A 23,425-nucleotide genomic window follows, 5' to 3' on the forward strand; every position below is an offset into this window, starting at 1 on the left:
TGTAGTTTGCATGTAGGAGGGGGCATGATTAGGGCTACCCCAAGAAGGGGATGTTGCATTCCTTGAATGGGCAAGAGGTAGGCCTTGTGCCACCCCAAGGGGCCAACAAAGGCCCTAGAATTTGTCCACCAGCCCGTAGAAAGGCTGGGAAGGATATTGGCTAGCCCAAGGGGCTTGTCCAAGCAGCCGAGTGGCTCTAGGAGACTTGCCCAACTAGGCGACCAAGCACAAAGGCTGCCCAGTAGCCTTCACAGGCCTCAACAGCAGCTAAGAGTAAGTGCATAAGGGCCAGTGTTGCCTGATTAGTGTTTACATTAGAACTAGTCTGAAAAATTTAATACAAAGAAAAGGTTACAAAGCATTCCCTGGATAGACGAAGAAGGGGCGCGGACGGGAGGAGAAGTGGCAGTGGGCAGCAGGCGGCGCCGATAGCTGATCGTACGTTTGTTTGGAAGAGGGTGTTGATGCAACGAATGTAGATGGATCCTGCGAATTTGTGGGATCCATTTGTTTTGGGTTTTTTTCAAAATTCCTAGACCATGGTGTAAGCGATGGCCCTATTAGTGATGTAGTTTATGTGCTACATTGCAGTTTGCAAGCATCGCTTTGAGCATCATTTACACGATGCATAAATATGCATCACTTATGCGACACCCATTGCGATGGGATTTGCGACACTTACATTGTCACATTTGAAAGTCATCATTTAAGTGACGTTCGTCATCGTTTAAGTGATGCGCTTGGAAAAACCAATCATTTTGGGCCCGTGCTAAGGAGGGGTTTTATTGTAGTGTAGTATATATGATAACTCCTCCATCTTGATGTTGTCCCAAATCACCAAGTAACGTTTTTAGCCATACCACCTCACATGATGCAGTTGCTCCTCTATGCTAGATAAAGAAACTGTGGGTTTCTTCTTGCTGCTAGAACTCATAGCACCACTGCCTATGCTAAATGCATACCCATCTAGATCTCTTATCATAAGCACTACCTACCCAATCTGCATCTGTGTAGGCATATACCATCACATCCTTTACATGCTCATAAAATAAACCATAATAGGCAATGGTCTCCACCTATCTCATGATCCTCCTGACAGCATCTAAATGTGACTTCTTGGGACTCTGCATAGACTGACTAATTAGTCCCACTGTATAACATAAATCCGATAAGTAATGGTCAAATAAGTTAAGTTGTCAACCATCTTCATGTACATAGTAACATCATTCAACGCATCACCCAGATCATCCCTTAGCTTTACGTTCTACTCCAATGGTGCCGCCATAGGCTTGCATCTAGTCATGCCATACTTGCCAAATATCCTAAAATGAATGAGTTCTTGGAACTAAAGCAGGATAGCCGGACAATTGAAGAGTACCATCAAGATTTGACTATCAAGTCATCCACATAAATGATAACCACCACCAAACCATTCTCTGTCTACTTCACATATAGTGAAGAATCTGAATTTTTTACATGAAAACCAATTCTTATGAGATACTTACTAATCATGTCACTCCAAGCTTGTGGTGCTTACTTTAGCCTATACAATGCTTTTTTCAATCTACATACATGTGTGGGAAATTCTGGGTGTACATAACCATCTAATTGTTCAATAAACACTTCTTCTTATAGCTCTCCATTCAAGAATGTGTTCTTGACATACATTTGATGCAATTCCCAACCTTTAGACGCAGCCAATGAACTCACAAATCTCACTGTAGCCATTTTAGCCACTGGCCTAATTGTCTTTTTATAATCAAGTCCATGCATTTGTGTATAGCCTTTAGCGACTAGCCTTTCCTTATACCTTTCCATGGATCCATTTGACTCGCATTTGACTTTGTAAACCCATTTACATCTAATCACATTTTTTCCTTTTGATTACTCAACCAAATCCTATGTATCATTATGTGATACATCTCTTCAACCATAGCTTTATCCCATGCTTCTTTGCCAATAGCCTCATCAAAACAAGAAGGGTCCATAGGCTTAACCATAGATTTTATATATGCATAATGCATAGCATGCCCACTGTATGTGAATCTTTGTACTGGATATCTCACCCTTTGTGACCTCCTCGATGGTTGTGGGGGTCACTAAGAGCTCCCTGATCTCTAGCATGTGGTAGTACATATATGTCATTCCTTACACCTGGAGATCTTAGCACTCGGATTCCCAACTCATCATCAAGTCTCTCTGAACTAGATGAGTCATAACCTACATTCCTTTTTCTTACCTTTTTCCAATGCACTACTCTCACCTCATGTCTCAATCTCCCTGACCATGGACTCACATTGTCACTGCTAGATGTCTCATGTGGTCTAGACATACTACTAGAATCCTCCAATGTTAAGTGTACATCCACATTTGCATACGCAAGCAGCACCACAAATAGCCCAATACTCTACCTCAGTGGAAGACAAGGCAACAGTTGGCTGCTTCTTACCGCTCCAAGAAATCAATCCCGATCCAAGAGTAAAGCCGTATCCTGAAGTAGATCTCCTTGTGTTTGGATCTCCTCCCCAATCATAGGTCTGCAGAACCAAAATAGGAGTGAAATTGGTAAGCCGACATCACTAGCATCTAGTAAATATATTGTACTATCACAATGACAAGCCCTAGGCAAAACCAAGGTTTCTAGACCCGTCTACAACCATGGTCTAGGTGGTAGCAAAGGCATCGGGGCTGCAAGTTAGAGCAGCTCTGTTTTCAATGTTTTTGATATTACATATAACATCAACATGGGTTTTGATACTCGTATGAGTATACCCAATGTGTATACATGTAATAAAACATTAAGCAACAAGGCAGGCTACAAGCAGTGTGCAACACGCAAAGTTGTAATTTAGGTGGTAGCAGAGGCATCGGGGCTGCAAGTTAGAGCAGCTCTGTTTTTGATATTACAGTTGACATCAACATGGGTTTTGATACTCGTATGAGCATACCCAATGTGTATACATGTAAGACATAAAGAGTTTGTACATGTGGGTCCCACTGGGACATGCCAAAACATTAAGCAGCAGGGCAGACTACAAGCAGTGTACAACACGCAAAGTTGTAATTTTCACCAGGCCCGCACAGCCACAATAGGAGTGCAATTGGTAAGCTGATATCACAAGCGTCTAGTAGATATATTGGACTATCACCATGATGAACCCTAGGCAAAACCAAGGTGTCTAGACCCGTCTACAACCATGGAAATATACAAAAGATGAAATCTGTGTAGAAAAATGACATTATTTGGTTTGCCAAGATTCAAGTATGATGGGATTATATATGTCTGTGATGCATGTTAGTTTGGGAAACAAGTAAGGTTGCCATTTCCTAGAGATGGTCAAATGAGTAGAAGACCACTTGAGATTGTGCATAGTGATATTTGGGGTCCAACTTAAACACAATCAACAAATGGAAGAAAATAATACATTAAATTTATTGATAAATTTAGTAGGGTGACATGGATTTACTTCTTGAAAGAGAAGAGTGAAGCATTGGAAAAGTTTAAAGAGTTCATAGCACTTGTGGAAAAGTAAGATGGTCACACTGGATCAAATTTTTGAGTACAGATAGTGGTGGCGAGTATACTTCACATGCATTTAATGGATTCTTGAGAGAACAGGTATTAGATATGGCAGCTCACATGCAAGTATACCCCTCAACAAAATGGAGTTGCTAAGAGAAAGAATAGAGTGATAGGTGAAGTGGCAAGAGCATTGATGAGAAGAATATGCCATTGTATTTTTGGGAAGAGGCATGTGCTACAACTCTGTACATATTGAATAAGACATAAGACACCTACAATTTCTGTACATGAGAGTACTTTTGAGATGATGATGACATGTGTTAGGCCCAGAATCAAACATCTTAAAGTTTTTGGATGTATTGCTTATGTGCATGTGCCACATGAGAAGAGAAGGAAGTTGGATCCAAAAGCTAAAAAAGGTGCGTACATTGGGTATGCACAAGATAGAAAAGCATGCAAATGTTATAACCTAGTAACAAAGTAGGTTCTTGTTATGAGATTAACAAGATAAGGTAAGACTAGAAAATATTATTTATATGTGAAAGGTTTGCATATAAATAAGGTTTTAGGGATTTCAAATTGGAAATACCTAAAGCAATGGTTAATAGGCATTAAGGTTAAAGTAAAAGGAATGTAGATGGTGCAAAAGGGAAGCCACAAAAGTAGGCATCCCCTTCTAGGGGGAGTTGAGGAGGCATTGGATAGCGAAAGAGCCATGCCTAGTTACAATGAAAGGTAAAGGGACTGAAGTTGGAAGGTCATGCATCACTTAGGCCTATATAGCCATGTGTTTAGGGTCCACTTTGGGTATGGTCCAGTTTGGAGGAATGGTCAAGTATACATCCCTGGTCAGCATAACCTAGTAGCAGATGTTCTTAGTAGACAGACCCATATCCAGACCATTCAGGAGTCTACCATTCTCATAATCTCTGGAAAAGACTTGGATAGCATGACCAATCCGCATGTCGATTCCGCAGAGTTTGGTACTCAACTCCATTTGGCCCTCAATTCTCAACCTGTCCATTATTCAATTCACAGACATGCACATAAGTCTAGATGAGATGTCCACTTCAAGGAAGGGGATAGGGTCTATTTGCATACCATGAAACAGAGATTGAAACAAGTGGACAAACATTGTCCCAAGATTTCTTTCCGTAGTTTTAGACCTTTTCCAATAGTTAAAAATTAAGTGATGTCTCCATGAAGTTGAAGTTGCCTAGCAGTTGGACAATGCATGATGTTTTCCATGTTTCTTGGCGAAAACCATATGTTGGACCAGAAGTGTTTGATGTTTCAGATGAATAGCAATCAGACGTGATAGACGAAGCAGAAGTCATTGAGCCTGAGCAGATCCTTCTTTATCGTTGGAAGCATGGTTCTGGTCAACGCTTGAGGACTTGTAAGACTAGAACTTTGATTCTCCACCCATGGAAGAGCTGACCCTGTCTAGTGTACTGGTCACTCCACTGGGCACTTGGCATCGTCGAGACCCACTTAAGTGCTTGGTGGTCTGTGGTGACTGTGTCGTCCATAAGGAACAGGTTTCAAATGTTTGAGTACTGACTCCTGTTCTAGCTTGCCTTTGAAAGTCTTGAAAAGACGAGAGAAACTTACTAGAAGGTGCTGTCCCAAGGACCAAATCGATATGATAATCCTCAAGACGAGAGGGTGGGATACTGGGTGGGAGATCATCCTTAAGCAAAATGTTTGAATGAGAAAGGAGATCTGCCAAACAACTAAGGGACTGAAGAAGAAGATGAGGCAGTGGTTATCGATGAGATAGTCGTTGTCTGAGCATAAATCGATGCTACTTCCGCTCCATTGCGAATAGCTCTAAATCGATGCTACTTCCGCTCCCTTGCGAATAGCTCGTTGGGCTTGGAGATGAGAAATCATAGGAATGCCAAGAATGCTCCTATCTCCACGAATCATGACAGGCTCAAGAAAACCTTTAGAGATAATAAAGGTATCATGCCCCCAATTGGGAATAGGTTCATACGGACGAAACCATTGGATTCCTAAGATCATGTCACACCCCAAAAGAGGAGAGAATGAAATCTCGCTGGAATGAGGCCTTTTGAACCTGAAAAGAAAATTGTTATGCCAGTTGAGATATGCGGGTGCAAAGACCATGTGTAAGCCCGTCTACCTCCAAATGATAGGGCACTAAGGTATAGCTCATGTTGGTAGCCAACTGGGGAAAGATGGCGTCCTCAAAACTGCCCATGTCAAAAAGGATTATGAACTGGTGGCCCTTGGCAGAGCCATAAGCTCGAATCAGGCTTTTATGTGTGGTTGTAGCCTCACCCTCCTGCTTAGCATCCAGCACCACGGATGGAATGGGATGCATAGAAGGTAAGATCTGAACCGCATTGGTAGTAGCAAGCGGGTCTGGAGGAGCGGGGGATACTGCGGCAACTGTGGCAGTCAGTAGAAGGCTCTTTGGAGGCTTGCTCCGCTTGCCATTTTTGACAATCCTTCTTACTATATCCAATGGTATGACAAAAAAAACATCGGTTTTCTGACTGATACTTCCTTTGCTCCTCCGGAGGAAGATAGCCTCTAGTGCTGCCTGCTTTAGCCTTTTCCTCAAGGATTTTCTTAAGCTTGGGTTCCTTACCCCCTGAACTAGAGCTAGGACTGTTGTCTGTCTTAGTGTCTTTAGAAGACGAATTACCTTTCCCTAGCTGCGCAGCAGATTGCTGCTACTAGGGTTTAGTACTGGACTATGATGACTGCTTAGGCTTGCCTCCGTTCATCTTCATTTCTTCATTTCGAGCAAGAGTCGGAGCCCGGTCATATGTACTGGGTTCAAAGTTACGAACTATGAACCAGATATTATGTGCGCGTGTATATAAGCAATGATGTCATAGCCTTAAGCCATGTGTCATTGTTTGTATGTGTATGTCTTAAGTCAAAAGATAAGGCTTTTATGCCTATAAAAAGCATGCACTTAGTGGAGGCTTATTCATTCAACCTAATCATCATTTTGAGTCGTGCAATCCCTATCTAAATTGAGTCGTCACTAAGGAGCTTGAAGACATCAAAACACATGTAGCAAAGGAGATCCAAACATGGAAAGCAGTGGCCAAGAAGGCCCAAGAGGAGGTGCAAGCCACATCCGAGTGGATTGAGGTAGAGAAGCGCAAGCCACCAACGAACAAGGAGGAGTTCATCAATGCGGCCATGGAGGAGGAGAGGAAGAGGAAGATCCGCGCACTTCACGTGCCGGTGGTGGGATGGAAGGAGAAGGATAGCCCGTTGGAGGATGCCAAGGGCATTTGCGGGCGTATGGGAGTGGCCAACACTTCTATTATTGTCGGTGCATGGAGAGTAGGGAAAGACATTGCCAAGGAGTGGCCACTTATCCTCAAGTTCGCGGACCTAGAGACACAACGAGGGTTTCTCTCCAAGAGGAGAGCCCTCAAGGGAGACAATCTACCTTGAGGATGATCTCACACCATCCAGGTAGCACATCAGAGGGAATGTATGCAGCGGATTCTAGAGGCCCATAAGGCGGGCAAGTGGGCGGTTTACCGGGATGGTCGTGTGATCATCATAGAGAGGCACCCATGACAGGGCGCGGCCTATGAGACACACCTGAGATTTGCAGTGTGGAACTGCAATTCGGCGATGAGGACAGATGTGGGGATGTTTGAGGAGACTTTCAAAGGCAAAGACATTGTACTTTATACAGAGACACACCAGGCCCCGAGCACCCGCTTACCAGAGGTCAGAGGCTACAGGTGGGAGTCCACTTGCCGCCCTCAAGCAAGGTCACATGGAGGTACTAGAGGATCTGGAGGGGTTGCTGTCCTTTACAGGGAGGAGCTACAGCATGTCGTGCAGGTCATGAGGAGAGATGAGGAGGCCCGTTTCATGCGGATCCACATACATACTGATCAGCCACGTGATATTTATGTTGCCATATGCTACTTCGCGCCCAAAGGCTCCACCTACGCCACCCATACAGAGGGCGAGTTACCATACCTACCACTTTATGAGGATGTCATGCACTATTCTAGCATTGGAGATGTACTGTTAGCAGATGACTTCAACGCGCGTACGAAACAGCATCAGGTGCCCTTTTTTGAGAGTGATGAGCCCATGTACAGAGATCTAGCACCAGAGGAGTTGGGGCTTGACAGGACTTCCCAGGACATGGAGGATTCAGATTATGGAGATCATCTGCTGGAGCTAAGAGGAGCACACGGATTGGCCATACTCGATGGCCTCACTCAATGGCCAGGTTCAGGAGCCTTCACATGCTTTTCACTTAAGCATGCACACAGCATGCAGCCGAGAGCACGTTCCACAACAGATAGACCCGGTGCGAGTACAGTGGACTACTTGCTGGGACCATTATCTCTCATACCGGACATACAGTCTTTTACAGTCTCACATCGCCTCATCGTTGTAGCTGTCGATCATGCATACCTTTCCTTCAGCATTGCATGCCGCTTTGATCCGATGCCACCACCGGGTGGCCCCCAGAGACACCCCCAATACCACTTCACCAGAGAGACAGCATCCGGCTACGCCAACCACTTGTACAGTGCTCTGCAAGACATGGACCCACATGTACCGCTGGAGGACTTCACGACACAGTTCGCCTCGACACTCCACACGCCTACTGCCATGTACTTCCCTCACACTTGGCCATTCGTCACACCTCCGAGCAAGAATGTCCCACAGAGAGGCTGGTATGATGATGAATGCCAGGAAACCCGTGCCTACCTCATCCGAGAGGAAGCACAGGGGATCTGTACACATCGCCACGCGCGTGTGATCTTTCGCCGCCTCATGCGGAGGAAGAAGTAAGCCTACCTGGCGAAGTTGGAGCATGAGTTGTACCATCTTTTCTTGGGACAGGACAGCAAGGAGGCGTGGCGAGTTTTCCAGACACTACATCACCGAAGACATGGCATGCTTATGCTACCTCGCTCTACCAGATACCCGGACAGCCACCTCTCCCCCGGCCTGTTCAATCGGGCCATTTGCGAAGGTTTTCCTGCCAGTTGGTCAACGAATACTATAGTACCGATCCTGAAATCGGGTGATTCTACGGTTCTTCCGGGTAACTATAGGACCATCATGGTTGGCCACGTGCTAGCCAAGCTCTATGGATCGGTACTAGAGCATGAGTTGAGCAAATGGGCAGAGACACATCAGCATCAGGCACATGGACAGGCGGGGTTCAGGAGGGATACTCTACCCTGGATCACATCTTCACGCTTCGGGCCATCATCGAGGAGGGCAGTGCTCATGGGAGGAGAGTATATTGTTGCTTTGTGGATTTCCGCAAGGCCTTTGACACAGTACCACGAGGGAGGCTGATGCAGAGGCTATAGGACATGGGGGTGCCCGTTGAGATATAATTGCTACATATAAAACAGTGGAGGACAATTGCGATAAGTGTGACACACCTGTGTATTGAGCGCCTAGGCCCCAAACACAGCCTATGGAGCAATCCAGCATCCCTAAGGGACTAACCAGGCGGCCCTTGACTGGCGCATAGGATCGGACAGCTGAGTCATGCACCAGCCACCCAGCCCACATGTGATAAGGACCTTTTTGCAAGTCATGTGTAGGCTGCCACTCTCTATAACCGAAGATTTTGTCCTCGTTTTGTTCATCTCAGAATTTTAGAGCACACAATCAAGGTGACCTGTTCTTAGGTAGATTGGGGGTGCTAGGATCACTCTACAGTAAGGCGGTGGACAGAGATCAAAGATCAAATTCTAAGTATCATATTGTACTTGAAATTCAGTTGTAAACCTTTTCATTGACCATGATATATTATAAAGCCTACGGTTACTTCTGTTTGTGCTTGTGTTTTCTATTATGCTGATCTCTTCTCTGAAGCTCTTTGATAAACTCTTGCACTTAGACACAAGTAATCCATAAGGAACATGAGCTTCTTTGCCTTGATGTACAGCTAAAAGCACCTCCACAGCTTCAATGCTAGCTCAAGGCATTATGTTGCTTCTTCAGCATGCATGAGAACACAAGCACAGTTGTCAGGTACGATACCGTACGGGAAAATACAGTATGATAAAATAAAAAAATCTTATCGTAGGATAAAATACAGTGTTTCAAAAAATTACTTATAAACTTAGGTATTTCCGATTTCGAGATAGGGAGTATTTTAAAGAGGAGGGAAGCGTCATAGTACAGACTCCAGAGGAAGCAAAAACAAGACCATTACCCCCAAACGAATATATTTTTGTGAAAAAAAAAATGAAAAAAATTCCCCCAAAAAAATTTTGTCCTGAAAAAATCCATACAAGTCCGTGCGGTATTGTATCTTATGGTATTCTGTACGATATGCCATCGTACGCCGTACGGAAACAACTATGAACACAAGGATATGGTCAAGAAAGAAACAATTCCACAGAGAGGTTTATATACCAACATCTTGATAATATTAAAGAGTTTTGAATACTACATATGGCTCAAACTGGCCCTTTTTGATCTTATATTCTCAACTCATAAATCTCTCCCAAGGCTTGAAGCACCGATGTTATCATGCTTTCTTCTCTCTGCAAAGCTAACATCAAGTAAAGCCTAAACACCATCTTCTTCAGACTGAAAGATTCCACCCTAGTTCGTACCTCCAAATTGGAAGTCATAACTACCGGTAACGTGAAGATCCAAAAGGCATGATATAAGCCTTTGTAACTACAAACTCTGCTTTACCATGAAGAACATGTATATTACAATATTTTCACATGTCGTTTCTTGGAAAGACCTAGATATGTAAATACATTCGTTGGAAGCTAGTCTAAATTTTTGAACACTTCTGCAAACCTATTTTGTTAGCCATTTTTGAAGATGTAACATTTAGAATTTAACGAAGAGTTGTTGAGAATTTGGAGTAGAGAAACTTTGTCTCTTTGACCCGAGTCCAATTCGGCCATCTTGATCATCACATGGCAGCAGCCGTGTACAAGCCATTTTGTGAGATGAAGAAATTTGAAGAAGAAGTGTGAAGCCGAAAATCGTAGAGCTCGTTGAGATCACAGCCTCCCAAACAAGACTACTTTCAACACTTCTATTAAGGAAAACCAAGATATCGCAACTTGCATGGTCTCATGCATGCATATATGCCAAGTAATGGGAACAATACTTTGATACTTACAGATAATCCAAACCATGAATGTCAGCCAACCATGCTGGAAAAGTTCCATAGAGACTGTTGTTGTTGAGTCGCCTGTAAAAGTGCAGGCAGAAGTTAGTTTCTCAGAGTCCTTGCAACAATTGTGATTCAGATCACTTTGAAGGATGTAAAATACAAGATTTCAATCTCGATGACTTACAAATAGGTCAAACTCTTTAACTGGCCCATGGATTGTGGTATCGGCCCACTGAAGTGGTTGTTGGAGAGGTCTAGACTAACCAGCTTAAAAAGCTTTCCCATTTCTACAGGGAGTTGGCCAGAAATATTGTTGTTTTCAAGCATCCTAGATTAGACAAAAGTGTGAATTTTAAACTTGAGTATCTAACTTGCAATCCTACTTGTAAAAAATGCAAGTTATGCAACTGAAAATGCTTACAGTGACAGCAGATTGGTTAAGTTCCCAATATCTGAAGGGAGCGTTCCAGAGAGCTGCAGGTTGGGTAATCCTCTGAACAAAAACCATTTAATCATTTTGACAATAGTTAATTGCTTCCCTCTAGCAAAATAGAACGTTTGCTAAAAGTTTGAATGGAGCCAAAGGAAGCTACTCACAAGTTTGTGACAAGCTGCTGGCTAGAGCAGGTCACATGATACCAGCTGCAGGGGTCCACAGCGTTGCCATCCCAACTACCTAAGGCATTCGTTGGGTCATTAAGATGTTGCTTGATAACCATCAGAGCTTGAACTGTACAAAAAAGGTACCAAGTTGGAGATCTTTTGTGAGAAATCTTACTCATCTAGGAAGCAGATGCCATTTAAACTTGACAACCACCTTTGAATAGCATATAAGCGGTCCTCATATTCCCAATTCAGAGAATGCATTGTAGAAATTAAATAACGAATGAGAAGACCTGGGGAACATAGAGACAAGATTTTATCATCATTGCACTTTGGCAATGGCTTAGGAATCCCCTGTTGGACACAACCTCGACAGCTTACTTACAAAGAGTGCCATCAGATTAAAAATGCTCATTTCTTAAATGAGCTTCATTGAGCTTTGGTAGCAAGGTGATTGATGGCCCTAGAATTTTATAAATAGTCTCCCTCTCCCCCACCCCCTTCCCCTTCTCTCTCTCTCTCTCTCTCTCTCTCTCTCTCTCTCTCTCTCAGACACCAGAACAGATTTCAGATTTCAGACCCGTCTAAGAGAGACCAGAGCCCCCGGGAGCTTTAGGCACTGTTTCTCTGGACAGACCCATCCAGAATACAAATCTATGTATTGTTTTCCATTCGTTTCATTTACACTATATTATATGGGGTGTTTGGCATGATGTACTCAGATTTTGGTGTCATAGGCCTTTTTGGCCTTTTGCAGATGTTCTCTCTCTCTCTCTCTCTCTCTCTCTCTCTCTCTCTCTCTCTCAGTGAAGACTATTGCTTGCTGCAAAAGTGATCACCGCCAAGAAGTACTCACGGGGCAGGGCATCCACACATACTAGACACCTCATAAACCATTTTTTGTATAGACATGTACTTGCATGATTGTGTCTCATAGGGCATCCCCGCCTCAAAAATTAAAATTATTATATATATCTCTCTCTCTCCTCTCGGGTCAAAAAAAGAAACGGAAAATATTGGGTTTTAAAGTCCTCACATTTAAAATCCCCATAATTGTTTTACTTCAATCCTCTTATTGATTATCCCTTGGCCACAAACGTGTTCATCTCACTTTGAAGAGAGAAAGTCCTCACATTTAAAATCCCCATAATTGTTTTACTTCAATCCTCTTATTGATTATCCCTTGGCCACAAACGTGTTCATCTCACTTTGAAGAGAGCAAGTTCGTGTTGCTCGGATTGATGAGTTGCACAAGAAATGAACTCCATAAATGAAGCTTGCCTTCAAAAACTAATGATGATATTTAAGCATGCAGTATTTATGATCTCAAAAGAAAGCTGCCACAGTGATTGAGAAGTATGTGTGTGGGCTTTTAATAAGGGCCAATTGGGACTCTGTGTACATAAGCCAAATGTAAGAAATTCCATCTGTGATACATACAAAGCCAAGCCCTACAAGATATTTACTCTGAGCATTCCTACACCTAGCACCAGGGAAGTAGAAAAATTGTGTGATACATACAAAGGCAATATTAGAGTGAGCACACGCGGAAACATAAAAGAGAAAGGAGAGTGAATGAGAGAAAGAAAGAAAGAAAGAAAGCTGTATTAATGTCTACTAGAGGCCGAACTCGACCTATGAGACAAATCAATGTACAACTGTCAATGTCTTCTGGATGTCAGGAAAAAAAAGGACAAAATGAACATGAAATAAAGTATGAAAGTACTGAGCTAGTGGGGGGGTGTGATGGATGGAGCACTACTGCTAGAGGCTCAGTATGCAACCTATACGAGGGTATACAAGAATGCAATGCAGATCTGTCTAGCTCCAACCAGTACCATAATGGGGGTGTAATATGTGATACATAGGCGATGGCGAGGTAAAAATACCTCGGAGCATGATCTCCGGGTGTGAGTGTAAGTGAGCTAGCTGCTCCTGGATATGGTGCTGATGTCGAGCCCGTATCTCTGTGATCTCCCTCTGATGTAGTCTGGGAGTCTGGTAGCCTGGTGCTCTCGGTCTTTGTCTGGCTCGGAGGTCCGCAACGCGCTGAAGTGTAACCCCCTCTTGTGTCAGGGTAGGCACTGGGATAGATCTCTGGAAGAAATCGGTGAGCTGGAGCTATCGCCCACCTCTCCCTGTGGTATGAGTCCGTATCAGTGTCTCTTTGTGGCATTGTCTCTAACAAGAACTGGCCAAATCTGCGCTGGCTGTAGACTCCATGATCTGGCGGTGTGAGGGATGTCCACTGAAGATGGTGGTGTCTCTCTCTAATAACACTATATGCTCTGCATCTTGCATCTGCATACATAATGTTCCTCACTCTCAACCTCCTCCTGGCATAGTCTGCATATCCTCTCTGTGCTCTGGGGAAGGAAGTAGGCAATGATCAAGTTCTTATCATAGAGCAAAGAGGTTACAAGGGTAGTACAGCCGCCAAATTGCCCTACTCACATGAAGACACACGACAATAAAACAGCCCACGACCTCAATAAAATAGGCCACGCCCTTTGTACAAGACCTGTTCTTGTTGAGATATCGAGCTCAACTAGTGTTACGGCAGATATTGATGACCTGCCTGGGTAATAGCTTCCGCATCTACACCACTGGCATGGTTGGTGAGATTATGGGTGATATGAGGCCAGTGGGATGACAGGCTATGTGACAACCATTTTGGATTACTAGAGACTAGCATAGTTATAGCGCTAGCTCATTTAGTCGGGATCACATTATGGACCGACCCTTGTATGTTGTAGTTGAGTACTAACCCATATAGTGTGTACTCTTATCTTTATGTTGTGTAGAAGAAGAAGATAGAAGAAAATTCAGCTATCCATCTCTCTTGTGTCTTGCTCTCTCGTGTGTGTGTGTGTTTGCTTGCTAGGGTTTAAAGCTCTCTGTCACCAATTGGCCGACCATCTGATCCATCTCCAGTTTTGTCTCGTTCACTTGAGGCCAGGCCGATGTCTCATGTGAAGAGACCAGTATTTTTGCTTAACATGGACGGGAGCTAGACTGGTGCCACCCGTGTGTTAGCAGGATGGTGTCGTATGGACAGGAGCCAGACTGGTGCCACCCGGATATGACCTGAACTGTGTTCTATCCATGGGATTGTCACGCCATGGAAGAGCCAGTATTTGTGCAGTGTCTTGCCTATGGGACTGTCACTCCATAGGGAGGCTCGTGCTTGGAGCTGTGTTTTACCTATGGGACTGTCACTCCATAGGAAGACCAGGATTTATGTTTTATGTCGTGCCATTTTTGTGCCCGACAGATATTTTGTACTTGTTCCATGAACGGGAGATATGTCCATGATACTATTTGCACATGCACTCATGTTTTGCATGTTTGAAACTGTTTTCGCATGACTTGTATTCTTGTGTTTGCCTGCTTGACGTGCCACTTACTGAGCGGGGACGCCTGCCAGTGAGTCGTGAAGTTTGCTCTGTCTTCTGACGAGTTTTGTTGCATGTGAACAAGTGGTAAGTGTATTGCACTTATTGGTTTAATAGTTTTATTTCTAACCTTTCATTTTATAAGGTTGTAAGTTCACATTTCATTTAAAAGTGGGCACCCATTAGGGGGCCCGGGGCACCCTTAGCTCCTTAAGTGTGTGGGGGTGGGTGCATGGTCACCTACCCACACCACACCATGAAGCTGGCCGCCCCCATGCAAACGTGGGGAGCCGGCCAGCTGTGGTCGTTTATCTCCCCCTCCAACATCTTCAAAAGATGGCGACCACCCTTCGTGAAAGGACAGAACCGACGATCGTTTCATCTCCTCCGGCTGCTCCTCTTAGGCTGCGCTCCATCTTCTTCACAGGCGGCTGCACATCAGAACTGCTGCGCTTCTGCTCTTCACAGGCGGGCGGCTACACGTCAGAATTGCTGCGCTTCTGCTCCTCTCAGGAAATTGCACCACCAGGCGGCTGCAGCCAGACGTGTGCGCGCCACCTTCTCCACTTTAGCTGGCGGATGTGCTCCTACAGCCAGGCAGCTGTGCACTGCAGCCAGACGGCTGCTGTACCTACAGCTGGTGGCTGCGCATGCTCCTCCTCCAGCATGCGGCTGCCCATCTCCAGCAGACTATGCTTCACCTCCAGCAGGCGGCTGTCCATCTCCAGCAGGCTGCGCTTCATCTTCAGCAGGCTATGTGTCCTCTCCAGCAGGCTATGCTCTGTAGCCAGGCGGCTCCTCTTCAGATTGGCAGCTACACCTCCTCCTCCTCCTCCTCCACAGAAGGCGGCTGTGTCCTGCACAGCAGGTGGTTCTCCTTTGCAGGCGGTTACACCTTCCCTCCATAGGCGGTTACAGGTGGCTTTGCACCTCCTAGGTGGCTACACCTCCTACACAGGCAGCTCTTCCTCCTCCTCCTCAACAGGCGGCTGCGCCCTGGTGTTCCTCTCAAGTAGCTACACACAGACACCTCGCGTATTGGTCTTCCATCTACGAGCTACAAGTAAGTGAATTCAGATTTAAGTAAAGAACTTTGTTGTAAATCTGATAAAGGATTCTCTCTACCGCTCACACCCGTTCGGTGCCAGGTAGTCCGAGCTTTTGGAGAACCACGGTCCAAAGGTGCCGAGATCGGGAGAGCCAAGCGTTAGTACGGGAGCGCCTGTTTGTGCGTGGTCCGTGGATTCCAGTGAAGGCACAGGACCGTTGAGACTGGACCACTCAAGTGGTCGCTCTCCTTCGAATATCTACTTCGAGCCTCTTGTTTGGTACTGTATTCATTTGTACATGGACATCATCTGGTTCATTGAACCCATGGAGCATTGTATTTGTTAAATACTCCCAATAATATATCATATATTGAGGGGGGGGTCGGCCCGTTCCGGCCCCAATGCTGGTGTCCATCTATTTCATTTCAATTTGCAGTTGTTATTAAGTTGTCCATTTCAAATTGTGATATTAAGTTGTGCTATTACGCGTGTGGGTGTCCAACGGAGTCTATTCCCACTTGACGGGATCGGTTTCATTGGTATCAGAGCACGGTTGTTTCCCTCTTCTTAGTGGGGAAACGAACCTGTGTATTGGACACCCCGCTTTTAGCACACTTAACACAATGGACAGCCAAGGCAACCCTTTGGAAGTGCCTAATTTGAGGGGCCCATCAAGTGCCTCACGTGGTTCTGATGCTCTACGAGGAAGGCACAAGCCCCTTAAAAGGATAAATGATAGTGATTCAAAGGGACAATTGTCTCGAGGAAAGACAGTCATGCAAGAAGAAGAGCCTAATGCAATGAGGACTGAAATGGAGCATATGAGAAAGCTTTTGCAGGCACAAGAGCAAGAGCTGAAATTTTTGCATGAAGATCCCCATGTGCAAAGTGCCATTGAAGCAAGGAAAGCCGATGCAATGGTAGATGTGACTTTTGAGTCCATGGCACGGGAAGTGGGCATGAAGCCAAGGGAGTTGGCACTTTCCTACCTCCTCCGCAAAGGTGACATCAAAGAGGGGGAAGATGGAGAGCTGAAATTTAGAAATCCACCTCGCTTGAAGCATGGTGATCCCGCATCTCAAAGGTTGAGGTCATTTATGCAAAAGGAAGAGGTGACAGTCACCTCTCGTCATGCATCTTCTCCACAAGGCACAAAGCCTGAGAGGTATATGTATGCTAGTGCTCATGGAGGGCATGATAGTCACATGCATTCAAGACATGTATCCCATGGTAGGGGTGACAGGTCTGCCACTAGAAGAGCTTTGCCTTCTGAGTTGTCTCATGGAAAGACATTGCCTTATGCAGGAAAGTCACATGCATCCGATTCTCAAGTTCGTGGAGCACATGCCACCGTGCTTCATGAAACTTCCATGATGGCCCATGAAGCCCATGCAGATAGGGCTGCCCCGTTGAATAAAGGGAAAAGAAAAAGAGAAGACCATGAGCCTTATGCCAGAAAGCTCAAGGAATTTAAAGCAGGTGACAAGTCTGTTTAGTTTGATGTTTTTCATGGAGAGCATGATGCTTCCAAAGTGTTAGCATTTGTGGCACAGTTTGACATTGCTTTTAGCGATGAGGACTTCAGTGAGGAGTCTAAAGTACGCCATGCTAGCATGTTTTTGAAAGGGACCGCTGCTCATTGGTGGATCACTGAAAAGATCACCAAGGACCCCATTTGCACCTGGAAGGAATTTAAGGACAGATTCTATGCTCAGTTCTTGCCACCAAATGCGGAGCAAACTCTCACCCAAAAGTGGGATAGACTTGAGCAAAGAGATAATGAAAGTGTGCAACACTATGTCAACAAGTTTTGGAAAGTGTTGCTGGAAGTAACTCCTTTTATGCAAATCACTGAGGATGAAAGAAAGAGGAAGTTTCGCTTTGGATTGCAACCAGCTTATCGTTCGGGCATTGAATTGCACCCGAAACATACTTTGCAACAGCTCACAGCCTCTGCTCTTGCTACGAAGCAATTGGTGCTCAAAATTAAGCAGGATCAAGGCGGTTCAAAGAGGAAAGACAAGGCTGTCCCAAATCTACAAAAAGGTGAACAGCCACCTAAAAAGAACTTCCGGGAGACCCACAAGGGAGGTAAAGCTGAAAATACCTCATCTAAAGATCAGGGCCCAAAGAAGAACAAATTCGGCTTGACCCCGGAGCAAAGAGAGCAATATGCCAAGGAGGGAAAATGTTTTTCTTGTGGCAGCAAAGAGCACATGTTTCACCAATGCCCTGACCGCAAACCTAAGCATGAGGACAAGCAGACCAAGGCTAATGAACATGCAGTTCCCGATGTGCAGGGAAACACAAATCATGATGCAAAAGAGCGGATGGTATGCAAGGCTTGGGGTCAAATCAAGGATCAGCCCGCCTTATTCATGTTTGATGACTGTGCAACCGATAACTTCATCTATATACAAACGGCAACTGCATTGGGTATTGAGGTTGAAAACATGGGATCCCGGATTGAAGCCGAAGCTGCTTTTGTTGGTAAAGAGGTGCAGGTTACCCCGCTGATAGGGAAGTTGCGCATACATATCCAGGGCTACCTTGATAATGAACATTTCCTAGTTGCACCACTAAATGGATGTGATGTATTGTTGGGCAAGCCATGGCATCATAGGCTTGAGCCCCACAAAGAGTACAAGACCAACATGATTTCTTTTATACATAAAGGCCGCATGCATTTCATTGATGCTGGCAAAGAAGGAGATTCCATCCCACTTGTATCTCACATCCAAATTAATAAAGCAATGAAAAAGAGTCTTTCTGCGTACTTGGTTTTTGTTCGTGATAGCATTGTACCAAGTCATCAAAATGTGGATGCTATGACTAATGATAGGCTGAATTTTCTTCATGCATTCAACGACTGTTTTGCTGATACATTGCCAGGTGAATTACCTCCCCAAAGGCCCGAAGATCATCGCATAGATCTTGTGCCAGGTAGTTCTCACCTAACAAACCCGCATACCGTGTGAGTGCCGCACAACAAGAAGAGATCATGAAGCAGGTAAATGAGCTTTTAGAGAAAGGTTTGGTTCAGCCTAGTTCCTCACCTTATTGCTCTCCTGTACTTCTTGTTCAAAAGAAAGACGGCTCATTCCGCATGTGTGTGGACTATAGAGCTTTAAATAAGCTTACCATCAAGAACAGATTCCCAATTCCGCGTATTGATGACATTTTGGATAAGCTTGATGGTTCGGCTTGTTTCAGCCGAACTTGATTTGAAGAGTGATTATCACCAAATACGAGTGGTGCCACAAGATGTCCATAAAACTGCATTCAGGACAGCCTTTGGATTATATGAATTTTTGGTGATGCCTTTTGGTCTCACTAATGCTCCTGCTACGTTTAATCGTATGATGGATAGGATATTCCGACCCCATCGCAAATTCACAGGAGTATTCTTTGATGATATCTTGGTTTTCTCCAAGAATGAGCAGGAACACAGAACTCATTTGGTCACAGTGTTCGAAGAGTTGCGGAAGCATAAACTTTTCATTAATGCCAAGAAAAGTGAGTTCTTCCTTTAAGATATACATTATTTGGGTCACATTGTATCCAAGGATGGAGTAACAATGGATCCTGCAAAGATAGAGACCATTCAAAATTGGCCAGAATTGCAAAACGTACATCAAGTACGTAGTTTTCTGGGATTATGTTCATATTATAGGTGTTTCATACATTTTGCTATGATAGCCACCCCTCTACATAATCTCACAAAGAAGAAAACCACTTTCAAATGGACTTCAAAAGAACAGGATGCTTTCTTGCAGCTCAAGCATGCTATCATATGTGGACCCGTATTGATTGTTCCTGACTTGCAAAAATCATTCGTGGTAGAATGTGATGCTTGTGGCGATTGTATAGGAGCTGTCCTAAATCAAGAAGGGCATGCAGTTGCATACAAGAGCCCTCGTTTGCATGATGCTGTGGATTTGTTGAAGTGTTATGTGGCAGATCAAAAGACTGCATGGGAGAAGTATCTTCCACTTGTTGAGTTTGCCTAAAATAATACGAACCATGCCTCCACGGGAAAGGCTCCGTTTGAGATTATTTATGGCAGAGTGGTATTGCCACCCATCCTTCGTACAAAGGATGAGATTTTTGCAGCAGATGAATATGTTCATGACTTGGAAGTAGCCTTTGCTCAGGTGCGGACAGCCATTGCAAGGTCTCAAGACAAGCATAAACTGGCTGCTGACAAGCATAGAAGGGACATGCAAGTCAAAGAAGGTGATTGGGTTTTGCTGAAATTTGAGAACGCTAGGCTTCGGAAGAGGCCAAGACGAGAAGGATCATATCCTAAGCTTTCTCCTCGCTATTATGGACCCTTCAAGGTGATTCAAAAGATCAATGAAGGCTTTTCAGTTGAGGACAACTCTTTAGAAGCCCGGGGGGATGTCACCAATTGGTCGACCATTTGGTCCATCTCCAATTTTGTGTCTCGTTCACTTGAGGCCAGGCCGGTGTCTCATGTGAAGAGGCCAGTATTTTTGCTTAACATGGACGGGAGCCAGACTGGTGCCACCCGTGTGTTAGCAGGATGGTGTCGTATGGACGGGAGCCAGACTGGTGCCACCCGTGTATGACCTGGACTGTGTTCTATCCATGGGATTGTCACGCCATGAAAGAGCCAGTATTTGTGCCGTGTCTTGCCTATGGGACTGTCACTCCATAGGGAGGCTCGTGCCTGGAACTGTGTTTTACCTATGGGACTGTCACTCCATAGGAAGACCAGGATTTATGTTTTATGTCGTGCCATTTTTGTGCCCGACAGATATTTTGTACTTGTTCCATGAACGGGAGATATGTCCATGATACTATTTGCACATGCACTCATGTTTTGCATGTTTGAAACTGTTTTCGCATGACTTGTATTCTTGTGTTTGCCTGCTTGACGTGCCACTTACTGAGCAGGGACGCCTGCCAGTGAGTCGTGAAGTTTGCTCTGTCTTCTGACAAGTTTTGTTGCATGTGAACAGGTGGTAAGTGTATTGCACTTGTTGGTTTAATAGTTTTATTTCTAACCTTTCATTTTATAAGGTTGTAAGTTCACATTTCATTTAAAAGTGGGCACCCATTAGGGGCACCCACATATGGGCCAAGGTGGGGAGCCACACTTAGGCCCTTAAGTGTGTGTGGGGGTGGGTGCATGGTCACCTACCCACACCACACCATGAAGCTGGCCGCCCCCATGCAAACGTGGGGAGCCGGCCAGCTGTGGTCATTTATCTCCCCCTCCAACATCTTCAAAAGATGGCAACCACCCTTCGTGAAAGGACAGAACCGGCGATCGTTTCATCTCCTCCGCCTGCGCTCCATCTTCTTCACAGGCAGCTGCACATCAGAACTGCTGCGCTTCTGCTCCTCTCAGGCGATTGCACCACCAGGCGGCTGCAGCCAGACGTGTGCGCGCCGCCTTCTCCACTTTAGTTGGCGGCTGTGCTCCTACAGCCAAGCGGCTGTGCACTGCAGCCAGACGGCTGCTGTACCTACAGCTGGTGGCTGCACATGCTCCTCCTCCAACAGGCGGCTGCCCATCTCCAGCAGGCTGCACTTCACCTCCAGCAGGCGGCTGTCCATCACCAACGCTCCATCTCCAGCAACCTGTGTGTCCTCTCCAGTAGGCGGTGCTCTGCAGCCAGGCGGCTCCTCTTCAGATTGGCGGCTACGCCTCCTCCTCCTCCTCCTCCACAGAAGGCAGCTGTGTCCTACACAGCAGGTGGTTGTTCTCCTTTGCAGGCGGTTACACCTTCCCTCCATAGGCGGTTACGGGTGGCTTTGCACCTCCTAGGTGGCTACACCTCCTACACAGGCAGCTCTTCCTCCTCCTCCTCGACAGGCGGCTGCGCCCTGGTGTTCCTCTCAAGTAGCTGCACACAGACACCTCGCGTATTGGTCTTCCATCTGCGAGCTACAAGTAAGTGAATTCAGATTTATGTAAAGAACTTTGTTGTAAATCTGATAAAGGATTCTCTCTACCGCTCACACCCGTTCAGTGCCGGGTAGTCCGAGCTTTTGGAGAACCACAGTCCAAAGGTGCCGAGATCGGGAAGGCCAGGCGTTAGTACTGGAGCGCCTGTTTGTATGTGGTCCTAGAACACCAGTGGGGCGCTCTCCGCGGATTCCAATGAAGGCACAGGACCGTTGAGACTGGACCACTCAAGTGGTTGCTCTCCTTCGAATATCTACTTCGAGCCTCTTGTTTGGTACTGTATTCATTTGTACATGGACATCATCTGGTTCATTGAACCCATGGAGCATTGTATTTGTTAAATACTCCCAATAATATATCATATATTGAGGGGGGGGTCGGCCCGTTCCGGCCCCAGTGTTGGTGTCCATCTATTTCATTTCAATTTGCAGTTGTTATTAAGTTGTCCATTTCAAATTGTGATATTAAGTTTTGCTATTACGCGTGTGGGTGTCCAACGGAGTCTATTCCCACTTGACGGGATCCGTTTCACTCTCCCTCTTCCCCACATTCTCTTTATGGCATCAGAGCGTGGCTCATGTGAGAGCTAAGGAGGCAAGCAAGAGGTAAGAACAAGCAAGAAAGGAAGCGGTACTCATAGGTAAGAGCACCATCATCTCTTTTCCCTTCATGGTTTAGATACAATACTCCCTCAGTAGCTCTAGGAGCTACACATCTTTGATTGAGGAGCTGTCTTTGCAGAAGCGGAGCTACAGGACAGGTATAGTGTCCTGTTGGACAAAGTTTTTGTGGCCAAATTCGCGTTTCGAACGCGTTACGAGCCCCGTTTCGTCACAGCAGGGTATTTTCGACAGTTTTTTGGAAGTTCTGGTAGAGAACTATTTTTGCTCGAAATCTAGTTATTGCAGTGCAGCAGTGCATTTTGGAACTGCAGACAAGGATTGCACATATATTGTTGATATTGGGTGTATGTACATGTACTCTTGAAACCGGCCTCTGGTAGAAACCAAAGTGCGGTAGACTAGCAGTCACCCTTCCACTTGTAGTCCAAATATAAAAACAAATTTAATTGGAGCTAGAGTGCCCCAAAACTGAAATGAGAACGACACCTGTTGGCCCCAAAGCTTGGCGCCCCTTTCGATATTTCTTTATTCAAATTCAAAGTGATGTAAAAGTGAGTACAACAAAACCAGCCAGGAGAATACACCTGTATGTCCAATCTAGCAGCCCACAAGACCTCTTAGCACAGAGGATTCACACACAGATCTGTGTCCCACAAAAGCAACACTCTGTGTTTCCCTCGGATCAGCCAAGACCATTCAGCAGGGCAGCCTTGAGCACACATCTGGCATATCCCATGTACATGGTTCCACAATTCAGTTCACATATACATCCACTGTCCAATCTCTGTTTCCACCCTTTCAATCTGCCATACCCCTCTTCTCACAAGGGGCCAGATAAAGCAACTCTGCAGCAGACATAAGCCAATGGAAAGAAAGAAAGATGGACAAGTTCAGAGCTTACCAAATCAGCACGTGGTTCTACACTCGTGAGGCCAATCGTACCAGTCTGTACTTGCCTTCCTGCAACCACTTGACTGATGCACCAAGTTCCAACTAAGCTCTGGTAAAGCACTGCTTGCAACTGTCCGTACAGTCTCTACGCCTGCAGCTGCTGCCACCTGTACCTGCTGGACAGAACAGTCCTTGATAGCCTGCACCTGTCCGTACAGGTCTACGCTGTTTGTGTCAACGTGTACCTGTCCGTACAGGTGTCTGCGCT

At 45.3% G+C, this 23,425-nt stretch overlaps 1 protein-coding gene across 1 annotated transcript in view; it reads right to left on the reverse strand.

Annotated features, from left to right (window-relative positions):
* Positions 1-23,425, reverse strand: part of LOC147621594 (protein CLAVATA3 INSENSITIVE RECEPTOR KINASE 5-like) — a 60,750-nt gene that overhangs the window by 13,731 nt on the left and 23,594 nt on the right. The window contains exons 2-5 of the mRNA XM_086824386.1: positions 11,256-11,388; positions 11,080-11,151; positions 10,843-10,986; positions 10,665-10,736 (exon numbers count right to left, since the gene is read on the reverse strand). Of these exons, the coding sequence (XP_086680512.1) occupies positions 10,665-10,736; positions 10,843-10,986; positions 11,080-11,151; positions 11,256-11,388 (421 nt within the window). The remainder of the gene's footprint in view (positions 1-10,664; positions 10,737-10,842; positions 10,987-11,079; positions 11,152-11,255; positions 11,389-23,425) is intronic.

Source organism: Cibotium barometz, chromosome 30 (genome assembly GCF_041138505.1).
Source record: "Cibotium barometz isolate CiBa-2024 chromosome 30, ASM4113850v1, whole genome shotgun sequence".
In the NCBI taxonomy this organism is placed as follows: domain Eukaryota; kingdom Viridiplantae; phylum Streptophyta; class Polypodiopsida; order Cyatheales; family Cibotiaceae; genus Cibotium; species Cibotium barometz.